Consider the following 24,828-nt stretch of genomic DNA (forward strand, 5'->3'; position numbering starts at 1 on the left):
AGCTACTGTGTTACCTCTGCTGTGTAGTCTTTACAGGATAATCAATTCACTTACTATGATACTGTTTTAATTTGACTTTCTCTTAACAGCTTTCCACATTCTGAATAACACCACCATCCAGTTTAAGTTGGAAAAGATACCACTAGAAAAAGATATAACTTTTCCTCTGAGTAATGAAGACTTTGGAATATCAAGCATTATGAAGATTGAAGGGAAATTTGTTAACCCTCTTCAGGTATAGTAACGTAGTATTTCCCCCATCAATATAAAAGTATTTCCCTGCGTAGAAGATAAGTAGTTTTAGGCGAGTATCTTCAGGTTTAATATGTTGGTAGTTGAGAAATCAAGTCCCTATACATGTAGTTAGAAGAGACAGTCTTAAGTCATAACATCAATGATCAAAATTTAATTTCGTTTTGGAGCATTTTAGACATCTTTATAATTTAGTCTAACTTTTCCTTACCCTGAACACCTATCACAGGAGGAAAAATAAATGTGTCACTGTCCAAATATGTTTATTTGCAGTTCTAGTAGAAACTAAGAATTAAAAAGCCATTATCTTGAAAAAATCTCTTCAGGAATAGAGATTTTAAATAGAGAAAACTGCAACTTCTAAAGCTAAGGAGACAATGGCCAGGTAGAATCCATATATAACGCTATAATCTCAGCATGGTAAATTAAGGCTGGTTTGTATGATGAGTTATTTTTAACTAACACATTCCCTGGGAATACAAGGTATCTTATTCTAGGATCCTATATTGTATGTTTCCAGATTATGTCATCTTGCAGAGCTAATACAGAACTGTTTTGCTTCAGTTTTGCATTGTACCTTGTTCTGGATTATTTTTTGCTTGTGGACAACTTAAGATTTGTCTGGTTTGAAATGCCACAGTCTTTCCACTTGTGAGTTTTAAAATAATAGGTACTGATTTTATTAATATAGAGAGCTCTAATGTAAGGATTGTTTCTTTTTTCTACATTGTAGGTGGTGTTAGCAAAACATGTGTATGAACAAGTTCTTCAGACTCTGGATAATTTAATTTACAGTGAAGACTTGAACAGATTTCCAACCACTTCTGTGTCTTCAACTTGTCATAGTTCTCCTTCAGCATCACTTCACAGTACAGGCACAGAATTCTCAAGTGAACGGAAAGAAAATGGTTTATTCAGCCATTCTAGTTTTAATTCTGTTCCAAACAAGTTGGTAGCTATCAGGGAAACAAAATCTTTTACTCAGATTCAGGCAAACTTTCGTATCTCAGAGCTCCAGGTGCAGTTAAGTGGTGACCTTACACTCGGTGCACAAGGCCTTGTCAGCCTTAAGTTTCAGGATTTTGAGGTTGAGTTTGCTAAAGATCATCCTCAGACTTTGTCTATTCAGATTGCCCTGCGTTCCCTGCTGATGGAAGATCTTCTGGAGAAGAACCCAGACTCTTTGTACAAGAATCTCATGGTGTCCCGTGGAGCACCCAAGCCATCCAGTTTAGCACATAAGGAGTATCTTTCCCAGTCTTGTCCCTCAGTATCCAATGTAGAATATCCAGATATGCCACGTTCCCTGCCTTCCCATATGGAAGAAGCACCTAATGTCTTTCAGCTGTACCAAAGACCAGTTTGTGCCTCCCGTAAGAAGCAAAAAGATGATGCTGATTCTGAGTATCCTCTGACTCCACCTCCTTCTCCATCAGCAGACAGATCCAAGTTGTCCTGTGGAAAAAGTAACTTTGATGATTCATTAGTTCATATCAATATATTTCTAGTGGATAGGAAACATCCTGAATTTTCTTCTCGCTATAACAGAATTAACCGTAGCGTAGACGTTGATTTTAATTGTCTAGATGTCTTAATAACTTTGCAAACTTGGGTAGTGATACTGGATTTCTTTGGGATTGGATCCACTGCTGATAACCATGCTATGAAGCTGCAACCTGAAGATACTCAGCAGGCAGTCAAATCAGAAATAAATACCTTGTCAGCTTCTCAAGCCCAAGAGCCTGTAAACACTAAGCTGGATCTGAAGGTATACTTGAGATGCAAAATAGTAATTGGATTGTCTGTCATAAAACGTCTGGTTTATAGGAACTTAAGGTGACATTTAACTCAAATGTTTTATGGTGTAGTGGAGAAATGTGCATACATTCAGAAACAGTAGATTTAAAGTGTGTGTAGATGTAGTTTAAAAACAAATGTGCAAAAGTTACAGAAAAGCAAAACCTTTGCAGACTGATTGGCTCCCTTGCTCTGTGACCATCAGACTTGTGTATAGCACTTGAAGGGATGCTGAAGTAAGAGTTCTCCATGTTCATCAGTGGAGCTCTTATGGGTAGAGTTTGGCACCCCTCAGCCTCGTCCTGTCTGCTCTGTGCCTGAGAGTCTGGGGAATGTAAGTCTGTGACTCTTTTTTCTCGGGATCATGCAGGGCATAGATTAATTGTGGTCTCTTAAATGAGATGGTTGCTTCAATATTGTGGACATGACATACTGAAATTGGCACTGTGCTGTTCTAGGTACTATGGAGTTTATTTTTATTTAAAAGCTATATACTTTAATAAGTATATAGCTATATATGTCTATATATATGTATAAATGTGTATATATACATTTAATTATGTGTGTGTTTGCCAAGAGGTCCTGCAGTCTAACATAAAAATGACAAGTCTTGAAAGAGAAAAGGATGAAGCGAACAGTGCTAGGATTGGTTGATGACAATTCTGAGTTGCTTGGGAGACCTGTTAATGTGCAAGCAAGGAAGTAAAAACGTTACCTTCCTTCAGTGTCTCCCAGTCAGCTAATTCTTGTTTGCCATTTATGTCTTGAAATGCAATTGTCTTGGAAAAAAAAAGCTAACAAGATTTTCCAGCTGTGAAATCACTTTGTTTAATACCAGCCTGTTCCTTTCTGTTTGCCCAGGTCCATTCTTTATCATTAGTACTGAATAAGACAACTAGTGAGCTTGCTAAAGCCAGTGTGTCAAAACTTGCAGCTCACTTGGAAGTGATTGGTGAGTAGATTGGAGGGCTAAGGTTGTATGAAGCTTGAAGTAGGAGGGGGTGTGCACTGGTGGCGTGGTTTGAAATGGGGGCTTTTGTAGAGCTCATTGGGATTTTTGTGTGTTTGTTTCTGGGAAAGAGGCACATTCTCTTCCTGCTGCTGCTGCTGCTGCTTCTGCTTTTTCAGGCTTGATTTTAAGTCCTTGCCTCCCTCCCAGTTGTCAAACCCTTGATCATTTTAGTTGAGGTTGGCCAGGATTTTAGTACTTCACTTTCACAGAGCAGAACAACAGTATATTACTGTTTTAGAGGAAAAAAAGAGTTCTATTTTAGTTTTCATGAATCAAAGTGGTGTGATCACATTTTATATGTGAAGCATAGAGTTATGTTTGGGTTAATATAATCTTTGTAGCAAAAAGACATGATTTTCTTTGAACATGAGATTTAATGTTTAATTAATGTGATTTAATTACTTGTAACATGTTTATCCCACTAACAGAAACTTTATAGAGTTTTAGTACCTTATCTGTGCTGGAGGATACTAATTGCCTGGCTTTTGTTTTGCAGAGGGAGATTTAGCCCTGCAAGGAAGTATTGGAAGTCTGTCCTTAAGTGACCTTACAGCTCATGGAGAATTTTACAGAGAACGTTTCACTACAAGTGGGGAAGAAGCACTCATTTTCCAAGTCTTTAAGTATGAATTTAAACTTCTTGTGACTTAATATTAGCACCATTAATTCCCTGCCCCCCAAGAAAACCAAACCAAAACCCAGAAAACCCCACTAAAAACCAAACCCACAGCTGTCAGGTCTGCATGATTCTGCTTTGGATGCTTGTGACTTAAATGAGACTTTGAACATTTTCAGTCATAAACTTTTTAACTTTTCTTTATCCTGCAATGTACATGGCTTATCAGGAAAAATAGTTTTTTATTTTGTCTAAAGCTGCTTTTGACAATATTTAGGTGATAGTTTGTTCCTAGATAAAATACTAAGTTGTTTTTTAAGTTGGAAGAGGTTTTCAACTGATAAAACAGATTTTCCATTGCTCCTTAATTTTGGAATTAAGGGTTTGCTGTCGTCATAGTGCACTCTTGAAGTTCTTCCACTTTGTGTAAAGCAATAGTTCTTACCCCGTGACATTTCATGGTTTTCCACCCCCTCCTCCACCTGCTGGAATTAATCAGATTAGAAATTATCCAAGTGATGTTAAGGAATTAACTTCAAATGTAACAGCACACAGATTCAGAGTGGAATCTACATAGTATCATGCCCTACTTACCTTATAAGCCACTCTTCAGATGTATAAAATCACCAAAGGTAATTCTGTTAGCTGTAGAGATTAGAGGTACGTTCCAAATGTAGAATTTTCCTGTTTGCTGAATTAAAACTCAGTAGCACTTAAATGTATGTAATTCAGAAATAATTAATATAAACCCAGGTTTTCACACTTTTAATTGAAATAGTTTTAATTCTACACTGTGCACATCAGTTACGTTCTCTGTATTACTATCTTTAATGTATTACTATCTTTAGTATATAGTATTACTATCTTTAATGCAAAACAATAGCCCTATTTGTAAAACCTGGCTAGGATAACTATAGTTTACTTTCAACCTTTATCAGATATGGGCGGCCGGATCCATTGCTCCTACGAGAGTGTGATATTCGTGTCACTCTGCAGATGGCGTCTGTTCAGTATGTGCACACTCAGCGTTTCCAGGCAGAGGTGGTGTCATTCATCCAACATTTTACTCAGCTTCAGGATGTCTTGGGATGGCAAAGAGCAGCAATTGAAGGACAAACAGTATGTCTGGGGGTTTTCTATTCTTTCCTAGCCTGTTTTTCACAGTTGAATTGCAGTATAAAATTTATCTTAATGCATCAACTCAGGTGAGTTGAAATGATTAGATTTTAGAGTTCTGATGTTGGTCGAGATTGCTCATACTGATCTTGTAGTTAAAAGACCTTATTGAGGACTGTCCTGCTCCTGTTTGAAAGCATAGAATACCAATATGCACATTACTGAAAACTTTGGCACTTGGGTCCTGCAGCATGCACCCATACACCTATATTCCTTTATTTGTGATGCTGGACAAAAAGGGCTCAAGATTTTATTTTGCCTTTTCCTCCACTGTTCACTAGGTAGTTATAATACCTAACTAAGGAGAACCGAATGAGAAGTCTTTCTTTTCTACTCAGGTGTATGTCTTTGAATAAGGATGATGGCTGGTAGAGATGCCAAACTTCTGCATGATAGAGTAGATAAATAATCATGACAGTCATAGCCTATTTTGTACAAAACCTAATGTGGGAGTGATGAATAGTTAACAGTCTTGTTCAAAAAGTTGCTTCTCATAGTTGGAAGACATTTAATACTTGCCTATGTTAAAATGCTTCATTGTGCATCAGGAAGTTTGACTCTGATTCTGAAACACCTCTTCCAAATGATGCTTTTTCCTCCTTTTGTAAATATTTCTTTTTAAGTAATTTTTAAGTAGTGAGCTGAGTAGTGTCTGTTCTGCCTCTTTGTGGTGACATTATGCTTCTCTCCGTATTACTGCACATACTGCACAGGTGTGTGCTGTTTGTGTCATCATCCTTTTCTAATTAGCTTATATTTATTTTTTGTACTGAATTTTTGCTCTTCCCAGGTAAGAGATAAAGCACAGCGAGCTTCCCGAGTTCTTCTTGATATTGAGGCTGGTGCTCCTGTTCTGCTTATACCTGAAAGCTCAAAGTCTAATAGTCTTATTGTAGCTAATCTTGGAAAACTGAAAGTCAAGAACAGATTCCTTTTTGCGGGTATGCCGGGCACTTTTTCATTAAAGAACAAGGTAAGAACATTACTTCTTAATTTAGCAGCTTGGGTTTTTTTTCTAGTTCTTGTGCATTTCATTTCTATATCAAAATGGTAAATGATTCTTACACTTTATATCTACACTTCGTGCTACTAGTAGTGAACAGTCCATGCCAGTTCTGTGTTCACAGTCCATTACCCAGTCTGTGCAGGGTAAGCTGCTGGACCCAGCCTGCTGATGATTGTACCCAGCTGCTCCCTTCTGCACCTGGGCTGGCTTTCTGAGACTGTCCAGGCAAGGGAGCTGGTTCTGTGGAACTTACTAGAACTGGCCTTATAAGGAGGCAGGACACAGCTGGGCGCACACCTAAGTGTGAGAGCATAACAGAGTTTCAGCTAACCGTGTTTGGAAGCTGCTTCAACTCTTAAGCAGGGATATTTCAGCAGTGCGAATAGCAGAAAACAGAGATCTGTATGGGGTGAGACTTGCTGGAACACACTGGAGAACAGAACAGGTTTGAATTGGGGTTTTTGTTTTTTCTACTTTTAATGAAACCGAGCGTGTGTAGTTGCTTTGATTACATGAAATTTAATGAAAGGTTTCCAGTGAATGCTTGAAGGTAAGGCTAGGCGCAGAACAGGGAATAGTTGGTGTTGCTGGTGAGAGATGCAGCCGTCAAGTTTGGGGTAAGGAAGATCCATCTTGCTGGCTTTCTATATCTAACCTATGCAACAAAATGGGTAGTTGTTCTGGGAATCCCCTAATCCCATTTTAAAGGGGGCAGAAATTAGGTAGACTGAACTGCTTCAGCAGTTTTTTGGTGTGTCTGTTACTTCTATCTGGTTTAAATCTACCAGTGTCTTTGCTGTAAAGAAATCCTGGACTGTAATATTGAGTGGTCTTCTGTACTCAAGTGTGCGAGTGTGATTAAAGGTTTGTGGTAGATTCTTGAGTTAGAAGAAAGGATGTATGCATAGTGATTTTGTTTCAACTTAAAAATACTGTGTTATGTAGCATTGTGGAAATCTCGAGGTTTGAAATGGGATCAGGTGGTGTTTGGGGTATTTTGTTTTCATTTTTTCTCTGTCCTATGTTTATTTTTGAGGATCGGATTTTACAAGGCAATGCATACAAGGATCCAGTTTTTTTTGAGGTATTTTATGGCTTTATAGTAGCTTTCAGGTGATTCTCATTCATTTAAAAAAAGGAAATATTCTTGTGGAATTTAGCACTTCAAAAGTTCCTTTATACATTAAAAATGACGTTTCTGTTCTAAAGACTGCTGAATTCTGTAAGAATAGGATTTAAATTTGCTGTGGTGTGCTCTTTACGCATGTCTGAGGAGCTGTTAATTTGTATTTATTGCATAAATTGATGGATTTATAGATGATCTGGTCATTTTTCTTTGCATGTACTTCTTAGTCTTGTCTTTACAGTATAAACTTAATGTCTTCAAATTCTTCATCTTAAAATCCTTGATCATGACTGCAATGAATTTTTCCGATGAATAATATTTAAAAACCACGTAAGGCAAGTAAGATTAATAGTTAAAAACCCAAAGGAAAGTCTATGGGTAAGGATTTTCCAGTGCCATCAGAAGCTGGATACAGAAAGAAGGTGGGAAGTGGCAGTAACAATACTAGTGTCACAGGTAAAGGAAGCAATCCCAAAGTAAAGGGGCAAGTGGATCACTGAAGCCAAGTGACTGTTACCTGCTGGGGCATGTGAAGCTGAGTAAAATTGAAACATGAGATTAATAAATCAGGACTATTGAACTATACTAGTGAACTATATACTCGTTGTAGGTTTTTGCTGCTAGACAGCATCATGAAGGTGGAAAAGGTCTTAAGATTTCCACTGGATATGTGGTGGGGGGGAAATGTCTAAAATGTTACACATCTGTAAATGAGCTTTTCTTTTTTCACCTGTGGGCATTTTAACAATAAGGGCAGAGATTTATTCTATCTTAAATTTAGCTACTGCAGAATAAATTGGGGACACAGATTCGTCATGGTGACTGAAGTATTTAAAGTGCATAAAATAACTTCATGTATAGAAGTATTTGTTCCCTTATTCTAATAAAATACTAAGTTGCTGACATGATCTTTCAGAAATAATGATATGTCTTGTTTTCATCTTCTGATGATGTTCTGAAAACCAGCTTTTTAACAGTCTTTATGCTACAGAAATGCTTGATATCTTGACAGCCTTACCCCTCTATTTTGTGTTCATTTCAGTTATATGTTTGAAGTTTCTTTAATTTGTTCAAACCCCACTGGTTTTGAATTAATTTCTTACTGGCAGATTTCACAGGGTTCTTTTTAAAATGTTGCTGCAATAAACTTTTTTTTCTGTTAAGGTTATAAGAAAAAACTTCAGGCATCTTTCTACAGTAAAAGATACTGGCATTCAAATAAAGTACTTGTGGTTTTTTGACAGGAATTTTTTTCAACTTGAACCTTGGTGTATTGGTTCCTTAGAATTTAAATTAAAAATTTATTACTAATTACAAAACTACTTTTATTAGCAGGATTCAGTTCAGTTTTCATCTCCTTTGGGAACTCCTAAACATAGCATGAAGAAAACAACAAGTGCTGATGAATCAAAAGTAGCAATGGAAGGATTGTTCATGAAAAAATCATCAGGAATGAACACGTCTAAGCTGAAGAGTGAGCCTGTGCTGAATACTCTGAGTAAGCAACAAGGGCAGCAACCAAAGCTCCCTGTTGTATTGAACCCTGACAGCCCAGGTACGTGACAAACACTAGAAACTCTACGTAGCTGCTCTTTTTCCTTGTAAAATAATGCAGTGCAGTTTTGCTTGTAACCTATGTGACACTGACAGAGTAAGGCTCTGGGTCTAAAGGTTGTAGGTTTAAAAGAGATGACTTGTTAGTTTCAAGGTTGGTTTTTGCAGCTTAATGGATTAGGGAATTGTAGTTCAGTTTCTGGAAGACCAGTTCTGCAATTTGGCCATGTTTTGAGATGCACATTACACACATATAAGGAGTATAGTTGGACTTTTAATTAAGACTTTACATTTACCTGTGAGTGAGCTTGATATCTGGTAGTTACTGATGAGTGTGAATAAAAAAGATTAAAGAAACTGAATAACTTCCAGGAGAAACTGTATTTGTTTTGTACAGATTTTTTTTTTCTTTTTCCTTAATGTGTTATCTCCTGTGCACTTGCAGAGGATCACATCTGCCTCTTAGACTGCATTGTGGTTGATCTGCAGGACATGGACATATTTGCTGCAGAAAGGTACCACAGGGAGTATTCAAAGGCTATGGAAGATACTAACGCGGACTTGAGCTTTCCATCCTACTTTGTGAGGCAGACAGGAGGAAGTCTATTGACAGAACCTTTCAGGCTGAAGTTACAAGTAGAGAGAAACTTAGACAAGTGAGTTTAAACAGGATCACTTTATGCTGTCAGCCTAAACCCAGTGTTTTAGTTGCCTGTTACTTTATCTTAAATGTGTCACCTGCTGTGTTATAGCACCTTAAAATACTGATGTTTTTTTCCTTTGTCGTAGAGAGTTAAGTCATGCAGTTGCAGATATATCGATACATGGCAACCTGTCATCAGTCCATTGCAGTCTGGATTTGAACAAGTATAAGCTGATAAGAGGACTGCTGGAGAACAACCTTGGGGAGCCTATAGAAGAGTTCATGCGGCCTTATGACTTGCAGGATCCAAGAATTCATGTAAGAGGAACTATATGCAGTTGAAATTCTGTCTTGAAATGTCAGGGGTATTTGTTTGCTCTTCATGGCAGGCTTCTCACCTAAATCTTTAAAAAAAAATACCCAAACTTCTAGAAACTAAAATCTGTTTTAATAATAGAAGGTACCAGAAACAGTTCGAAAGAATTGTTGGCTTTTTGGGTTTTTTTGTGGGGGTAAGTATGGTGATGTTTTAAGAACAAAGAAGCTCTAGAACAGTAGTGTGGAGGTGGATTAACTTCAAGTTGAAGGCTACACTGTTGTGAAATGTAACTTTGCCCCAACAATGGTTAGTGAAACTCTTTGAAGGAGAAAGATACAACAGCTCTTTGTCTGAAATAACAAAATTTAATTGAGAAATGAAAGTTAAACAGATGCTCTTGAAAAGAATCTGGGTGTTTTCCACTTTCAGACAGTTCTGAGTGGAGAAGTGTATACTTCTATGTCATTCCTCATCGACATGGTTAATGTGAGCCTGGAACTCACAGATCCAAAAGGCAAAGATGGATGCAGCTCTTTAGCCAGGTATGAATTTTGTTGTTACTGAATACCTTATCCTGAATAATATGCTAATCTGAGAGATTGTAGGACAGGAGTTAACATAATACATGAAATTATGGTTTAATAATGCAATGAAACAGAATTTTTTAGTTAGAGTCCAGATTGAGAGTTTCAGCTGACCTAAAGGATGGAAGTGAATGGCACTGTTCAGAAGATACTGTGCCTTTCAAGTTGTCCTTCAAATCAGAGTTTAGTTATCAGTTGACTTGGCCAAGACAAATGGAATCATAATTAAGAAAATGTTGAGAGATAATCTTAAAAAACCTCAGACTTCTGCTGTGTTGTTTTGTTGGGGTTTTTTAATCCGGAAGGTTCTGTATCAGTGGAAAATATTATTACCTACAGTATAGATCTACTTTCTGTCTCTGTGACATGAGGTGTGATTGTAGTTGCTTTAGAAAATATGTAAATGGAAGATATCGGCAGTATACTATGCACACATTTAAAACAAGGGACTTCCAGAAATAAATGAGCTCCAGGACTCTTAAATACATTGTTCTGCTTTTTACTCTCCTAGGTTTGATTTCAAGAAATCCAAGTTGCTTTTTGAAAGCTCTTCAAATGGAACAAAGTCTGTAAATTTGGTTTCTCATTCCATGATGGCATTTGACACACGTTACGCTGGACAGAAGTCTGCTACAGGCACACCGAATTTATTCAACTGCATCTTTCAGTCATCAAAGAACACCAGTAGTCCAGGAGCAATCCAGATTGAATTGCACTTCAGGTTGGTAATCCTGGGATTTACGTGTTTGTTTTTAAATAATGACATACTTGATCAGGATTGTCCTGTTTTTAATGTAGCTGTTACTAATGTAGACAAAACTGCTGGCAATGTATTCAAATCTGAAGACATTTTTGGGGTGGTCAGTGGTGCTTGATGGATGAAATCTGCAGTTATGCGTTATCTGAAGGTTGTTGGATTTATTTTTTTTTCCCCCTCATTGCAATAAACTTTAGGTTTAAATGTGTAGTGAATCGGATGAAGTTCTGGCCTACTAGAATCAGCAGTGCTTAAAGTCTGCCGTATCACTTGTATGCTTGCATATTAAAAATAATATAATACGATTTTATATGTTGCACGAAAGCTTTTTCCCGGTAGGTGTCACACTTGCCTTTCTGAGAGAATCGAATAAGTACAGAAATGGCACTTCTTTCACAAAACAGTCTCTACATTCTCTTCTCTATTCTGCCCTACCCTGTTTGTTTTTCCTTATCCAGATCCCTTAGAATGCTTAAAGGCACCACAGTGGATCTCTGTTTTGTTCTAATTCATTATTGAAACCAGGAATACAAAGTATAATGTCAGTATTTACCTGTAACAACATGGTGTTCTGTTGAAGGATGTTAAGAAGCAAAGAAGAGGGTGAAGTGATATGGCTAGAGACATTGCTTTTGCCTTTTATCACGCTCACTGACCAAACTCAGCATTCTAACTCTTACATAATACCTTCTGAAACAGTTGCGGGAGTAGCATAGGAAAAAATCTGTGGACTATTTTAGTCCAGTAGAAAATCTTGGAAGACATTTGTTCATAAAAAACCAACCAAACTTCAGGCAATTGAGAGAAATTTGTTGTAAAGATTTGGATAATGCCTGATGGTTTCGAGTACTTCACAAGTGTGTGTTCAGAAAGACACCAAGATTTTGATTTGAACGGAACTAAAATGCAATGGGATTTAAAAATAAAAAACTGGAGTGGTTTTGGTGTAACTGGTGATCCAGTAGCTGCCTAGATTGGAGGTTAGCTTGCCTAGTACAGCCTAATCTGGTTATGGGTGATAGTTTCAGGGATTTTCTTCCTAACTGTTACGTTTTTAAATTTTAGCCACATAAGCACGTGTTAGGTTTTTACTGGTGAGAGCATCCTTGGCACTAGATGTAAGCTTTTGCAGAGCTCAGTGATAGTATTATACTGGCTCGTGCCCTTTGGAAATCTCCTGGAGAGCCAGGGAGGGTTAAAGGCTTTTGCTGTTGGAAGCAGTGCAGGCAGCCTGCTTCTCACAAAGGAACTGCAGTCCTTTAGAGATTTTATAGTTAAGAGTGTGGTGGATATAAAATTGTTTCATGGTATTTAAGCGCTTAGATTATTTTCCAGTTAGCATGACCAGATATAATTGGTATTCTAGAGCATGAAACCAAACACTTTTATCCCCCCTAGCCAGATACTCAAAATGGGATGCTAAAAGTTCACTAAGGCTGGCTAGCATTTTTTCTGAATGACAAAGCAGCTTCCTGTGCTGCAGAATGCTGTCAGGGTGTGAGAGGAAACACATTGTACATCTAATGCTTTAGAGGGATATGGAGCCAGGTCTGAATTTCACAGGCAGTACGTTAGGTTTGATACTAAACAGATGTAAAACAGTACTAAAAAGATCAGTTTTAAAATTGGAGACTTTGCGAAGTAACACTGATAATGTCAATGTATTAAAGGAGCTTTTGTAAGTTCATTTCTTGTTGCATAGTTTTTCAGTTCAACTTTTGTATCTTTACAGCTTTGAATTCATGCAGTTAAGATCTGTTGCGTTTCTGTGGGTGCAGCGACTTGATATATTTCAATCTGTTTAACTATATATATGGTTTTTAAAGGCCAGACACTATGTAAATTAAATGTATCACTATAAAGTTCCATGTAGTTCTTACTTGCTGGATAGTGATAGTTTTCTCCACCATTTTAAATATATGCCAGTTCATATGTATTCTTCTCTCTTCCTAAAAGGTCTACAAAGGATTCCTCCAGTTTCACAGTTGTTCTGAACAATCTTCGTGTATTTCTGATCTTTGACTGGTTGTTACTTGTTCATGACTTCTTATATACCCCTGGAAGCAGCAAAAAGCGGGAAACTCACCTTTCTTCCCGGCAGCGAACTTACAGCAGTGAAACAACTGTAGTTCCCAAAGCAGTGAAAAGTGGAGTAGTTACAAAACGTTCATCACTGCATGTGTCTACAGAAAAACAACTGGAAGTTAAGGTTAATGTGACAGGTAAATATATTCTTTTCTAGTGCCTTTCTTAGGAGCTTTTCTGATAAAAAGCCATGCGCTAGTGGAAAGACAGGTCAGTTAAAGGACCTGCTACAAATGCTTAAAATACCTTAGTGATATTTCCAATTGCCTTGTTGATTATTTGTCATTTTGCTTTGTTAAGGGACTGAATTTGTGGTCGTTGAAGACATGTCTTGTTTCGATACCAATGCCATTATTCTGAAGGGGACGACCGTTCTCACTTACAAGCCCAAGTTGTTGGATCGTCCTTTCTCTGGTAGTTTGTTTGGCATTGAGGTAAGAAGAAATAAATTAGTTTTTGTAAAACATCTAAAATTAGAGGAGCTTGTGAAGATACTTTACTATAAATATATAAGATGGTTTTTGAAGTTTGTTATTCGCAAGTTTGTGAGTAGGAATTCTGAGTATGCAAAGTGACCTTGCATCCTCTTCAGTAGAGCAGAACGAGAGCTAGGGTGTTGCAGCCAGTCTTGGGGAAACAGAGCTGAAGAAGCTCTGAACAACTGAAGAGAGAGCAGTAAGAACATTCAGAATTGAGGGTTATGTAGTGTATATAGGGAAAGTTTAAAAGAACTTGCTTGGAAGAAGAGGCTATGCAAAGATGTGGGAAAGCCTAAATGTTATTGTAGGCCTAAACCCAAAGAGTTTTCTGTATTGGTGATAGAGTTAACAGTGGAGTTAAGTTTAGCATTAAAGGGAATATTTGGTTGCATATCAGAATCTCTTTTCCAGAGCTTACAGCACAGCTGGGCACTGGAAGAAATTGTCTGGAAAAGTTTTGGAATCTACTGTCTTAAAGTTTACAAAGGAATTCTCTGTAGAAAGCAGTTTGTTCATGGCTATAGTCATGTTTTGTGGTAGTCAGTCTGATTCTGAGGTTCTTGCTAGGCCTTTTCTCTCACTTCCTAATTTTTTTAAACCCATTTGTAATTTGTAGGTGTTTTCATGCCGGTTAGGAAATGAGCAAGAGACTGCACTGTCAATCATTGATCCAGTACAAATTCAGCTGGAGCTTGTTGGGAATGCTTCCTATCCAAGTGGTTCAGGTCTGTTGGATGCTTTCAATAGTGAGGATTTTCCTCCTATTCTAGAGGTAAGATTAAACTGAATAAAACTGCATGCAGTAGAGAATACTGGACCATGATCTAGCAGAGAATACTTTCAAATGCATAAGAAAAGAATAAGACAGATTTTTCCTAAAGTGGAAAAGGCAAAGAAACAGAAAGTGCACTTAGTGGTAACAAGGGAGGGATTTCTGGGATATACTATGGAGATGAATAGTGGGGAAAAAAGTAGGCTGATAATGTAGACATGTTAGATAGTTACTAATACCTGGAAGAAAAAGATTTATGGTCTATATCTCAGTGCTTATTAGAGGGGAATCTATTTAAGTCGTCTTTTTACCATTATATTAAAGAAAAACTTTTTTTTTCTTTTTTTTTTCCACTGACACATGCTTTTAGTTGTTAGTAAATGATAATAAGCTTGGTAATTTTATTACTGGAGGTTTAAAACAGTGTGGTCATCAGATTCTAATACTAAGTTTTATCTTCCTTTGGGAAAAGCTTTGTTAATATCCGAAGTACACAAGAAAAATATGTAGAAAAGGGTAATCGAATCTTATTTTTTAATTTTTCATTTAGATTCACTTGCAAGCGCTGGATATCAGACTGTCCTACAATGATGTTCAACTGTTCTTGGCAATTGCAAAGTCAATTCCTCAACAGACTAGTGTAGCTATGCCTGACACAACTGTATCGACTGCTGAAAATACTGCTAACCCTTCCAGTTCAGCACTGGTGAATGAAACTTCCTCCTTGACACATGAAAAGAGAGATACATCTAAACGTGTGTTGGATCCTGTTCTTGGTATGTTTATAACTGCTGGAGTAAAGTAATTTTTTTATATCTAAAGGAGGTTTCTGCTGTGTGAAGCTAGACTGTATGCTTAACACAAAAGATACTGATATCTTCATATGTAAAGGCCTTCATTAATTTGAATTATCGATGATAGCATTATAGTGATGATACTACTTTAAAAAGTAGGGGGGTTTTGGGTTTTTTCTGCTTGCAGTATGACATTGGGTTGTTTTACAGTTTATTTAGCATCGCTTGTCAGTGTAAAATTATCATGGAGTACTTCATATGTAGCAGTGATTTAAAGGGGGAGCGGGGCTACCTCTTCAAACACAATAAACTGATAGTGAAGTAGAAAACATCACAATTACTAGTTAACCTCTTTAAGTCTACCAGTCTTTGACATGCTTTTTTACAAACAAATTTACAATGTGTGCAGTCAGAACCACTGTCTTACAATAGTGAGGAAACATACACTAGTGAAAAGGCTTCTGCTTTGTTACTGCACTGGAGAGTCATGTGGGGGAGTTCCAGGTAATGATGTTCTGAATGAAGGGTTGGTTTACAAAATTGTAGTCCCAGCTGAAATTCATGGAGTACATTGGCTTCCTGTAGGAGAATAAAAATAGCTCATGTACTCCAGAATATCAACATAATGGGTTGGGGGGTTCTGTTTTAGGTTTATTTTTGTCAAAGCAGTGCTGAATCATATGCTTTTTCTACAGTTGTAATCTTATACAAACAGACCCCTATTTTTCATACAGATACAGCTTGATTTTAGAAATGAACACCAGTAGATAACTGTCACAGATTTATGGTTATTTAACTGTTGAATTACAGAGGTGCAGCTGGCTCGCCTCCAGGAGTTGGGATTCAGTATGGAAGATTGTCGTAAAGCTCTCTTGATCTGCCAAGGTAACCTCAAATAATCTCAGCTGGCCTTGCAGATTTCCTAACTTCCGACTAAGTAAACACTTTCAGGCTGTAAAGTATCTGACGCACAGGCAGTATTTCCTTCTCTTTACTTTGGCTCTGTGTTAGCATATAATCTTAAGCATTCTCATTTTTCTATTCTGCTGTATAGAACCTACCCCTGAAAGGTTCTTCTTGCCTTTTGGGATGTCATATGTGGAGTGTTAGAGTGTAGAGTGTATTTTTGTCTGGGGGGTTGGATTGTTGTTTTGGGGTTTTGGTTTGGGTTTTTTTTTTCTTTTATGGTATAACAATTTTTTGCTATCATCCACCTCCTTCTCCTTAGAGCATGTGTTTTCATCTCTCCTTTTTGAATCATATATTCTATCTACTTCTACATGTAATACATGAAAAGAGATAGAGCTTTAACACAAGTGACTCTCTTTCTTTAGCACTGTCATGTTTCCCACCTTATTTATAGGCATTCATAGTATTAGTATAGCTTTATATTATGTTGCCACTCAGTATGCAAACTTGAAAACGTATTTCTTATTGTTAGAAAATACTAATGTATTTGTAACCTTCTCATATTTATGTTATTAAATAGAAGACATTCAAAGTGCAGTTGGTGTCTTACTATACTTCTGAGGAAAGAGGGAATTAGTTTGCTTGCATATGTTTTTTAAATAAGTACATTTCATTGAGAAGGTAGATGATGACTTACGACTTGTTTGGTTTTGTCTAAGGTGACTTGAAAAAAGCAGCCACTTGGTTATTTAAGAATGCTGAACCTTTGAAATCAGTTTCCCAGGCCTCTTGTGGTCAAGATAGCCAGGGGATTTTGCCTTTTCAGTTCATCTCTGGAGTGGAAATAAAAGCAGAAATTATATGCATTTGCTTTATTGATGACTGCATGGACTGTGATGTTCCCCTTGCTGAGTTAACCTTTTCACGTGAGTATCTTGTTTTGCTGAGTGAGCTGCATAAAAATACTGCCAGTTACTGTATGTTCAGCACCATGCTCTTGTTTCTTAGGGCTTGTGAAATTTTAACTGGGGGGGGGGGGGGGGGGGGTGTTGGGGTTTTTGGGTTGTTTTTTTTTTAAGTTTTTGTTTGTTTGAAGTTTTGTTTTAAGAAGATTACAGTGTTTGTAAGATTCTGGTTTCAGAACATAATAAATGGAATCTGTCCTGAGCATGTTGTAAAACATTGCTGGCTGCAAATGTTATTTGAAGCATATTATGATACACTTTTTGTACCATTTAAATTTAAAAGACAAGACAAAACCTTCCATAGCTTACTTAACACTTCATGAAATTGGGAAATTTGATTGTTTTGCATTAGTGTAACATTTACTGTTTTTTTGCAGGTTTGAATTTCCTTCAGCATTTGAGAGCCAACCCTGAAGGCTACGCTCGTTTTACCCTCTCTGGAGATTATTACAATCGTGAGCTTTCAGGTGAAATACTGGGGAGTTTATTGTTTTCTTCAGTCAAGTTCAGGAAAACAGCCTTGCTTACTGCAGTAGCCTGAACTTCACCCAACATGCAGTGCATATGAGGGAATGTGAAAGGTTGAATTTTGTGATTGTGTGTGTGTGAGAACATGTGATCCTAAACAAAATATCCTGACTTGGTATCAGATGGAGGGATGTGAAAAGTAAGGAGCTTGCTTATATGAAGGTTCAGAGAATCAAAGGCTGGTTTGGGTTGGAAGAGACCTTAAAGATTATCTCATTCCAACCCCCTGCCATGGGCAGGAACACCTTCCACTAGACCAGGTTGCTTCAAGCCCCGTCTAACTTGGCGTTGAAAGTTGCGCTGAAGCTTTCGAATGTAATGGCATAAAAAGGTTATCCAGGAACATGACAGTTGGGTAACTAGCTGTCTTTGCATTCACTTCTCTTTTTTAGTATTTTAATTGTTTTGATGCATTCAGTTTGTTACTTATTTCAGGAAGGAAAAGCATGTGAGGGTAGGTGAATAGGCTGAAGACAATGGATTAACGTAAGACCATTATAATTTATATTTTACGTATAAAATAGCAAGTTATGCCTCAATACTGGTCAGGCATAAAAGAAATAATCTAGTTATGTATTTTCTCTGAATTGAGAAACTAAATTTTCTGTTATAAAATTGGTGACAACCACCTCAGGAATTATCTGTCAGTAACTAAGTTACTGAGTTTTTTTGTTTTTAAAAATGCATAGGATGGGGTTTTTTTAAATAGCTTTTAGACCTTTGTGATACTGAATGTATGGCCAAATGGCCAACTTAGGTATAATTGTGTTAAAATCATTTTCAAAACTATGTCAGAGAACCTAGTTCCAGTTAACTTCAGTATGAAGCTGTAATTGCCTTCTAATGCATTCCTTGGAATTAAGATATTTCCAGAAGACCCAACATCCATTATACACTGGTTCAAGTGAAGGAGCTGGAGCAACTTTTTATTAACTATAGGCTTACAAGTTCATCTTGAATGCAGACTGAAAATAAAGGGATCTCATTATTAAAGTTGCATTATTAAATAGGTATGTAAACAGCATTCCAATGTGGCCTTCAGATGTGTAATACATGTGACTGTTTCTGTTCGTTCTCAGGCTGGGAGCCATTTATTGAGCCTTGGCAGTGTTCAGTTTCTTGGCAACAGCAAGCTTCGAGCCGCCTCCACCCTTCCCGGCTGAAGCTGGAAGTAAAGGCTGAGCACCGTCTGGATATAAACATTACCTCTGTCCTCATGGGTATGTAGGAATATTCCCTGAGAGCATCACTGTAGAGTCTAGTTTTCAGTGTTTCAATGTACTGAAAATCACAGGCACTTCTGATTGCTGGTGTCCCAGAGATGAAGGCAGGGAGATTTGGTGCCAGTCCCTATGTACTTCCCATGATATTGTACAGAGGTGTGCATTTAGGCAGCTTGTATTTTATCAGATATCGTGGAAGTGTAAAGACATGAGCTACATATTTTAGAGGTTAGTAGGAATTCTTTCTCTGGTCATAGAAATTCTATCAAATTCATATGCCACTCGAAATTTAGTTTTAATCAGAAACAGGCTTTCATCTAAAGCTTTCCCTACTTTACAGTACTTAAAAATACTTTGATGAGCTCCTCATTTTTCAACACCCAGGTGTAGTGGGGAGCTACTCATTTCAGTTCTGTGGTCTCTGAGAACCTGACCTGTTGATTCCCACCTCAGGAAATCAAAATATTTTGTTCATCATTAACTCAAACTTCATGTAAGCTTCTGTATTGTGAGCTTATGGTGGTGTGCATTTCCCAAAAAGTTGCTTATTCTATATGGAAATCTGAATGTAATCTGACATAATAAGAAAAATGTTGATGTCTGAGCTTGCAAATGTAACAGAAGAGCCTTCCTTGTTCCTTCATTTCTCCTGCAATCCAGTGGCAGAAAGAGAGAGACAAGGTGGGAGGGAAAGAAGCAAGTCAAGGATTCCTAAGAGTTCCCGTCATGCTTTTTAATACTAGTGATAACAAGTAGTAAGACTAGTTTATGATTAAAACTGTGCCAGAGGACTCTGTTGGTGTCTAGGTATCTATTTAGGCAGGAATGTGCATGTACCTCTTAAAAAGAGTATAAAAAATAAATTAGACACTGCTTCTACCATGAAGGTATTTAAGGTTAATTGCCTCCTCAGGGAGAGCTCTCACACTGCCACAGGAGTGCCTTAAGAACATGGAATTCCACTGAAAGTTTTCAAAAAGGAAAAAAATTCTTAAGAATATAAAAATATTCAGCTTTGATGACACTGCTGTGGTTGCTTGTTTGTTTTCGACTTATGTAAGTGGCTCATAGAAAAAGCAGTGAAATAAAACTTCTGCCATTAAAGCGAAGTATCTTCAGTGTTAAGAATGTAACATACTTTCCAATTGCTTTGTTTACTGCCACCTTGGAGACATGTACTGTCTATGTTTATATTCCTCCAGAGCAATACACATGTACCAAACAGTCCTGGATGGAAGATTACTGTAAACAGGACAAAGAGGTGAATGTAATCAGTACAGAAGACTGGATGGGTTCTTCGGTGGATCCACCATGTTTTGGGCAGAGTATGATCCTCATTAATCACACTTTATTAGAAACAGTCCTGACATACATAGTCATCTGTCTTATGTATTACAAACATAAGGATTTGGTGTTCATAGCATACAATGAATGGTTAATGATATTTGGCAAAAGACAAAAATGCTATTTTCTGTTCAATTGTGTTCCATCTTTAAAACAAAAAACCTTTCTGGCTGCTTAGCCTTGGGTGAGAACTTTGCATGGCTACTTCTGCTTCCTTTTTTTCCTCACACTTTCTCAGTTAATGAGTGACTATCCTGTCAAAGCTTAAATAAGAGTGTTGGCGTTAGGGTGTGTGCAGTTCAGAGGTGATCTTTTCCTTTCTGTACCCCCAAAGACCTGCATGACTAAGTTTCTGGGAAAAAATGCTGTCATGTTCATGAAACAATTCTCTAAGTAATAGCTCTTGATATGTGGCAGGTCTTTTCAGCTTCTTTTCTCCCAGTGTTACTTCTGGGAGAAATTTCAGCAATTTAAATGCCAACTTAGTGTGAGCACATCGGTAGAGATTCATACACTGACTGCATGATGCCAACTGTCTGTCTCTTTCCTGATGCATGATGGGGAAGAGTCTACCTGTTACAGTGCGGTTTTTCTTACCTGCTAACTTTGTCTTTCCTGTCTGCCAGGCCTTCCTCTTGTCTACCTTAGAACTAGGAGTACAGCCAGTTTGACTAACCTAGAGCATCAAATCTATGCTAGAGGTACTGTATAGCACAGAGAGACAAAAAGGGGTTTTTTTTCTTCTTTGGAAGGCTTTCGTACAATAAATACTGTGTTTTATTTGTGACTTGCTGATAGATGGCCTCTATATTTAAAAATCCCCAGATATACAAAACCCTCAAAACCAAACAACATAACTGCTACTTTGCTTTTAAGCTGCTCAATTTAGGATTTTGTGCTGTCTTTCTGTTCCGTCAGGGAAGAAGGGAGAGGTATAACTAATCCTGAATAGGAAGACTGTCTTTTTGAGGAAGATTATAAGAATTACTGACTGTTCAACATCCCTTTTCTAGAGAGACAATATAGTGTGATTAAAAACAGTGTCATAAAATCACAAGATTTTATGTTCTAAAAATACCCAGCAGTATGTTCAATATCCATACTTATGCTTGATTCACCATGTGTATTGAGCTACTTTAAGATGCCTTCAGAAGGGACAGTCTGTTTTCAATAAGCCTTCAGAGTAAGGCATTCCTAATAAATGTCTTGTTAATTTGTTCTGTATTTGACAGTATGGTCTTTGGCCAAAACCATGCAGTGTAAAGATTTCTAAGAAATTTTTGACATTATAGAAGACCAGACAGCATACTTGATCAATATGCTGCCCCTGAAGAAAAGTTGCTGAATGAGAGGACAGAAAACGTTCTATAAATCTACATCTGTGGCCTGTTAGACTGCCCCTTAGGAACATTTTCTCTGAGTGGTTGCAGACAGTTCATAGATGTTTAAAAAAAAACCTCAAAAGGGAAATGATAGAAGGATTTATTTTTCTGAGGTATTTTTCAGAAAGGATTTTCTTTGTGAAATCGAACAGACAACGCAAACCTCAATATTTATTTCTTGGCTTTTAGTGGCTGTTACAACTAAATTACTAAATGAATTATGAAAAAAACCCTCCTTTTAATGGTGATATTTATTTTCAGGCAATAGTCTCAAAATGCAACTTCTACATTATGTTTTCTTTGGAAACTCAGGCCATGGTCCCCAAAATTCTTTTTTAAAAGTCTCAATAAATTGGCAGTTGATTAAATGCCAAAATAAAAGTTCATTTGGCTTCTGGTCTGTAATTTTGTAGAACCTGGGCTAGCCAAAAATATGGTATAAAGCCAAGCTCAACACTGAAAAGATTGTTTTATTTGCAATTGGCAACAACCAGTTTTCATTTTCAAGACTTCCATCTTCTTGCCATTTAACTGAAAAGAACTTTCTCTGTAAGCTTCAGAGAGATCAGATTTAAGTCCCCACTTGCAGTGTAAGTTATACAGGAATTTGTTGTCATCCCTTTAGAGGAAGGTTGTATGTGATCATCAGTAACTCCTTCAAAAACATACTTGCCCACTACCGCTTCTTGTCTCTGTAAACCTGTGCTGAAGGTTACTAGTTAGACACATGTGGTGGGATGGATGAGTTTCAGAACATGGAGTACTTGAACCTTGATATCAGTCAACCTCTGGAGTGACTGCAGATAAATTCTGTGGAACAGATTTAATTTCTGTCTTGCCTTTAAGCAGCTGATTTATTGTGTGCACCTTCTTTCTACTTCTGTCATTCAAAAAGATGTATGTATTTAAGTAGCAGCATTTATCTTCCTTTTTAAATAAGTAACTGGAATTTGACGGGGGTTTTTTTTCGTCCTGTCCAAACACAGTAAGTATTTTCACAGATACGGTGTACTGCAGTACAGAAGATGATAGTAACATTTGTGTGCTTGTTAGTATAGTAATGCATATTAAGAAGAAGTCAAATGTGATAGGTGGAGTTTCTTCTTCTGGGGTTTTGCTGTCCCAGCATTTTAACAAAGCCAGATTACCTTTTGGTTGCATCAAATTATTTTTCATACTTCGTTTTAGTAGGAATTTTTGTGTATAGGGAAATACTGCTACTTGCTCAGTCTTAGAGGATACAAGTCCCATTTAAAGGGGATACCGGATAGTCCTGTATTTGTCATGTTGAATAGAGCATTATATGTTTTATTAATCATAAGTGAACATGTGTTTAGTACTTTATGAGCCTTTGGATGTACTTGAAAAGTTACTGCTTATGATTAGGTTTTTAGTTAGGTTTTCCACATGTTAGAGCTGGAGTCATTGTGCTTTAAAAGACTTCATATGAAGAAACAAAAGAATATTTAGATGAAGCTCAGTTCCTGACAGGGGCTGATGTAGGGGAAGACTTTGTTTGCTTTGTACCATTTTTGTAGTAATTACTAAATTTTAACATTTTTAGTAATCTGTTATTCTGATTCTTTGATCTGTTTAGTTAGTGCAGGTTGTGGTTCTCCAGCCGTTGTGACTCATCCTACACTGGCATCTGATGAATGCTTCTCTCCTAAGCATTTAGACAAATCTTTATTCTGTTTTATAGCTGAAATGAAGACTCCAAAACGTAGGCAACCATTTGTTCCATTTGCTCTAAGAAATCATACTGGATGCACACTGTGGTTTGCTACCCTAACTACAACTCCTACCCGGTAAGAAGCTGTTGTGGAATCACTGTGACTGTCTGGCTTCTCTCCTGTGTCAGCCAAACCCTACTGTTTTCAGTACTTTAGTTTTCTTCACGAGAAACATAGACAACTCCCAGTCTTTCTTAATTAAGAGCCTTTTCTTTGACAATAAAATTGCTTTACAACTAAAATAAAGATTATCTTTCTTCAAGAGGCTCAACAGAGTTAGAAAACCCGTCAGAGACATTCATAGAATCATGGAATAGTTAGGGTTAGAAAAGACCTTAAGATCGTCTAGTTCCAACCTCCCTGCCATGGGCAGGGATGCCTCACACTAGACCATGTCGCCCAAGGCTCTGTCCAGCCTGTCCTTGAACGCTGCCAGGGATGGAGCATTCACCACTTCTCTGGGCACCCTGTGCCAGTGCCTCACCACCCTCACAGGGAAGAACTTCTTCCTTATATCCAGCCTGAACTTTCCCTGTTTCAGTTTGAACCCATCACCCCTTGTCCTATCGCTACAGTCCCTGATGAAGAGTCCCTCTCTAGCATCCTTGTAGGCCCCATTCAGATAATATAGGCCTCCTTCATGGTACGTGTGTGTTTACTGCAGGAATGTATAGACTGAGGCAGAATAAAAAGCACTTGTTACTTGAAGTCGTTACTTTGTCAGTTTGTGAAATGATGTGATTCTTTTCTCAGGGCTGCCCTGTCTCACAGTGGGAGTCCAGGTGTGGTTCCTGAGGAAAACGGGACATTGCTGGATGATGCCCACAATGTCAGTGAATGGCAAGAGGTTATCACTGGGGAAGAGATTCCATTTGAATTTGAAGCTAGAGGGAAACTCAGACACAGGTGAAGTGACCAGGCTGAGAGGTGTGTTTTGACACACTCATGTATGAAACACATAGGATCATAGTTGTGAGGACACTAGCAGATGTTAAATAAAAAGTGGATATTTTTTTAAATCTCCTGTTGATATTTTGGTTTTAATAAAACTCACGTGTAGAGCGAAATTATCAGTTGTCTAGAAACCAGCATATTGGTGGCAGCTGTTCCTAGATATGAGTTGGATCATCATAAGCTTTTGAAAGACGTAGGGGTCTCAATTGCAAATGTGTCCTTTATTCTAAATGGAGGGGAGTGGACACATTGGTTGTTGAGCATAAGTGTTATCAGTGTTAAGAACTAGAAGAATATGTTAACAAATATGTAGTACGCTTTTATTTTTGCTTACATGGTAGTTGTACTTCTGTATGTTCATTAGGGAAGGTGGAACAGTTGAACAGATACAAAATCATGTCTGTCTTGATCCATGAGATGGAAAAATCTCTTGAGACTTTTTTTTTTAGCGCTTCAGGGAGATTCTTTTTTTCAGAATCTGGGGGATGTTCTTGGTTTGAACTGTTCGACGTTTACACTATGTAATAATGCTTAATCGTAATTTAACTTGATCTGATTTGGTAGGCACACACATGATCTAAGAATTCATCAGTTGCAAGTGAGAGTGAATGGCTGGGAAGAAGTCAGTCCAGTGTCTGTAGATAAAGTTGGAACGTTTTTCCGATATGCTGCACCAGATAAGAACTCATCCTCTTCTACTGTAAGTTCTAATTTTGAGTGTTAGTTTGAAAAGAATGTGTGATCTGAGAGTAAAGATGTCTCCAAGATTTCGATCTTAAACCAGCTGCGGTATGAGATGGTCCTCTTCCCAGTTAGCT

General features: G+C 37.5%; 1 protein-coding gene across 12 annotated transcripts in view; it reads left to right on the forward strand.

Moving 5' to 3' along the window:
• The window catches only part of VPS13D (vacuolar protein sorting 13 homolog D), a 104,588-nt gene that overhangs the window by 19,829 nt on the left and 59,931 nt on the right, over positions 1–24,828 (forward strand). For 8 of the 12 annotated variants that reach the window (XR_003994621.1, XM_030508138.1, XM_030508137.1 and 5 more), the window contains 25 exons: positions 90–235; positions 986–2,020; positions 2,911–3,001; positions 3,558–3,684; positions 4,616–4,796; positions 5,644–5,826; positions 6,223–6,300; positions 8,318–8,540; positions 8,985–9,195; positions 9,329–9,500; positions 9,931–10,043; positions 10,597–10,806; positions 12,799–13,064; positions 13,228–13,361; positions 14,023–14,178; positions 14,729–14,954; positions 15,783–15,857; positions 16,601–16,807; positions 17,224–17,313; positions 18,454–18,594; positions 19,800–19,922; positions 20,568–20,642; positions 23,026–23,131; positions 23,810–23,962; positions 24,575–24,710. Coding sequence is in view for 11 of the 12 variants with exons in the window: in XM_030508138.1 (XP_030363998.1) it covers positions 90–235; positions 986–2,020; positions 2,911–3,001; positions 3,558–3,684; positions 4,616–4,796; positions 5,644–5,826; positions 6,223–6,300; positions 8,318–8,540; positions 8,985–9,195; positions 9,329–9,500; positions 9,931–10,043; positions 10,597–10,806; positions 12,799–13,064; positions 13,228–13,361; positions 14,023–14,178; positions 14,729–14,954; positions 15,783–15,857; positions 16,601–16,807; positions 17,224–17,313; positions 18,454–18,594; positions 19,800–19,922; positions 20,568–20,642; positions 23,026–23,131; positions 23,810–23,962; positions 24,575–24,710 (4,658 nt within the window). In the remaining variant the exon portion in view is untranslated. The remainder of the gene's footprint in view (positions 1–89; positions 236–985; positions 2,021–2,910; positions 3,002–3,557; positions 3,685–4,615; positions 4,797–5,643; positions 5,827–6,222; positions 6,301–8,317; positions 8,541–8,984; positions 9,196–9,328; positions 9,501–9,930; positions 10,044–10,596; positions 10,807–12,798; positions 13,065–13,227; positions 13,362–14,022; positions 14,179–14,728; positions 14,955–15,782; positions 15,858–16,600; positions 16,808–17,223; positions 17,314–18,453; positions 18,595–19,799; positions 19,923–20,567; positions 20,643–23,025; positions 23,132–23,809; positions 23,963–24,574; positions 24,711–24,828) is intronic. The other 4 variants (XM_030508139.1, XM_030508140.1, XM_030508141.1 and 1 more) reach the window with 4 other exon arrangements.

Source organism: Strigops habroptila, chromosome 16 (genome assembly GCF_004027225.2).
Source record: "Strigops habroptila isolate Jane chromosome 16, bStrHab1.2.pri, whole genome shotgun sequence".
In the NCBI taxonomy this organism is placed as follows: Eukaryota; Metazoa; Chordata; class Aves; order Psittaciformes; family Psittacidae; genus Strigops; species Strigops habroptila.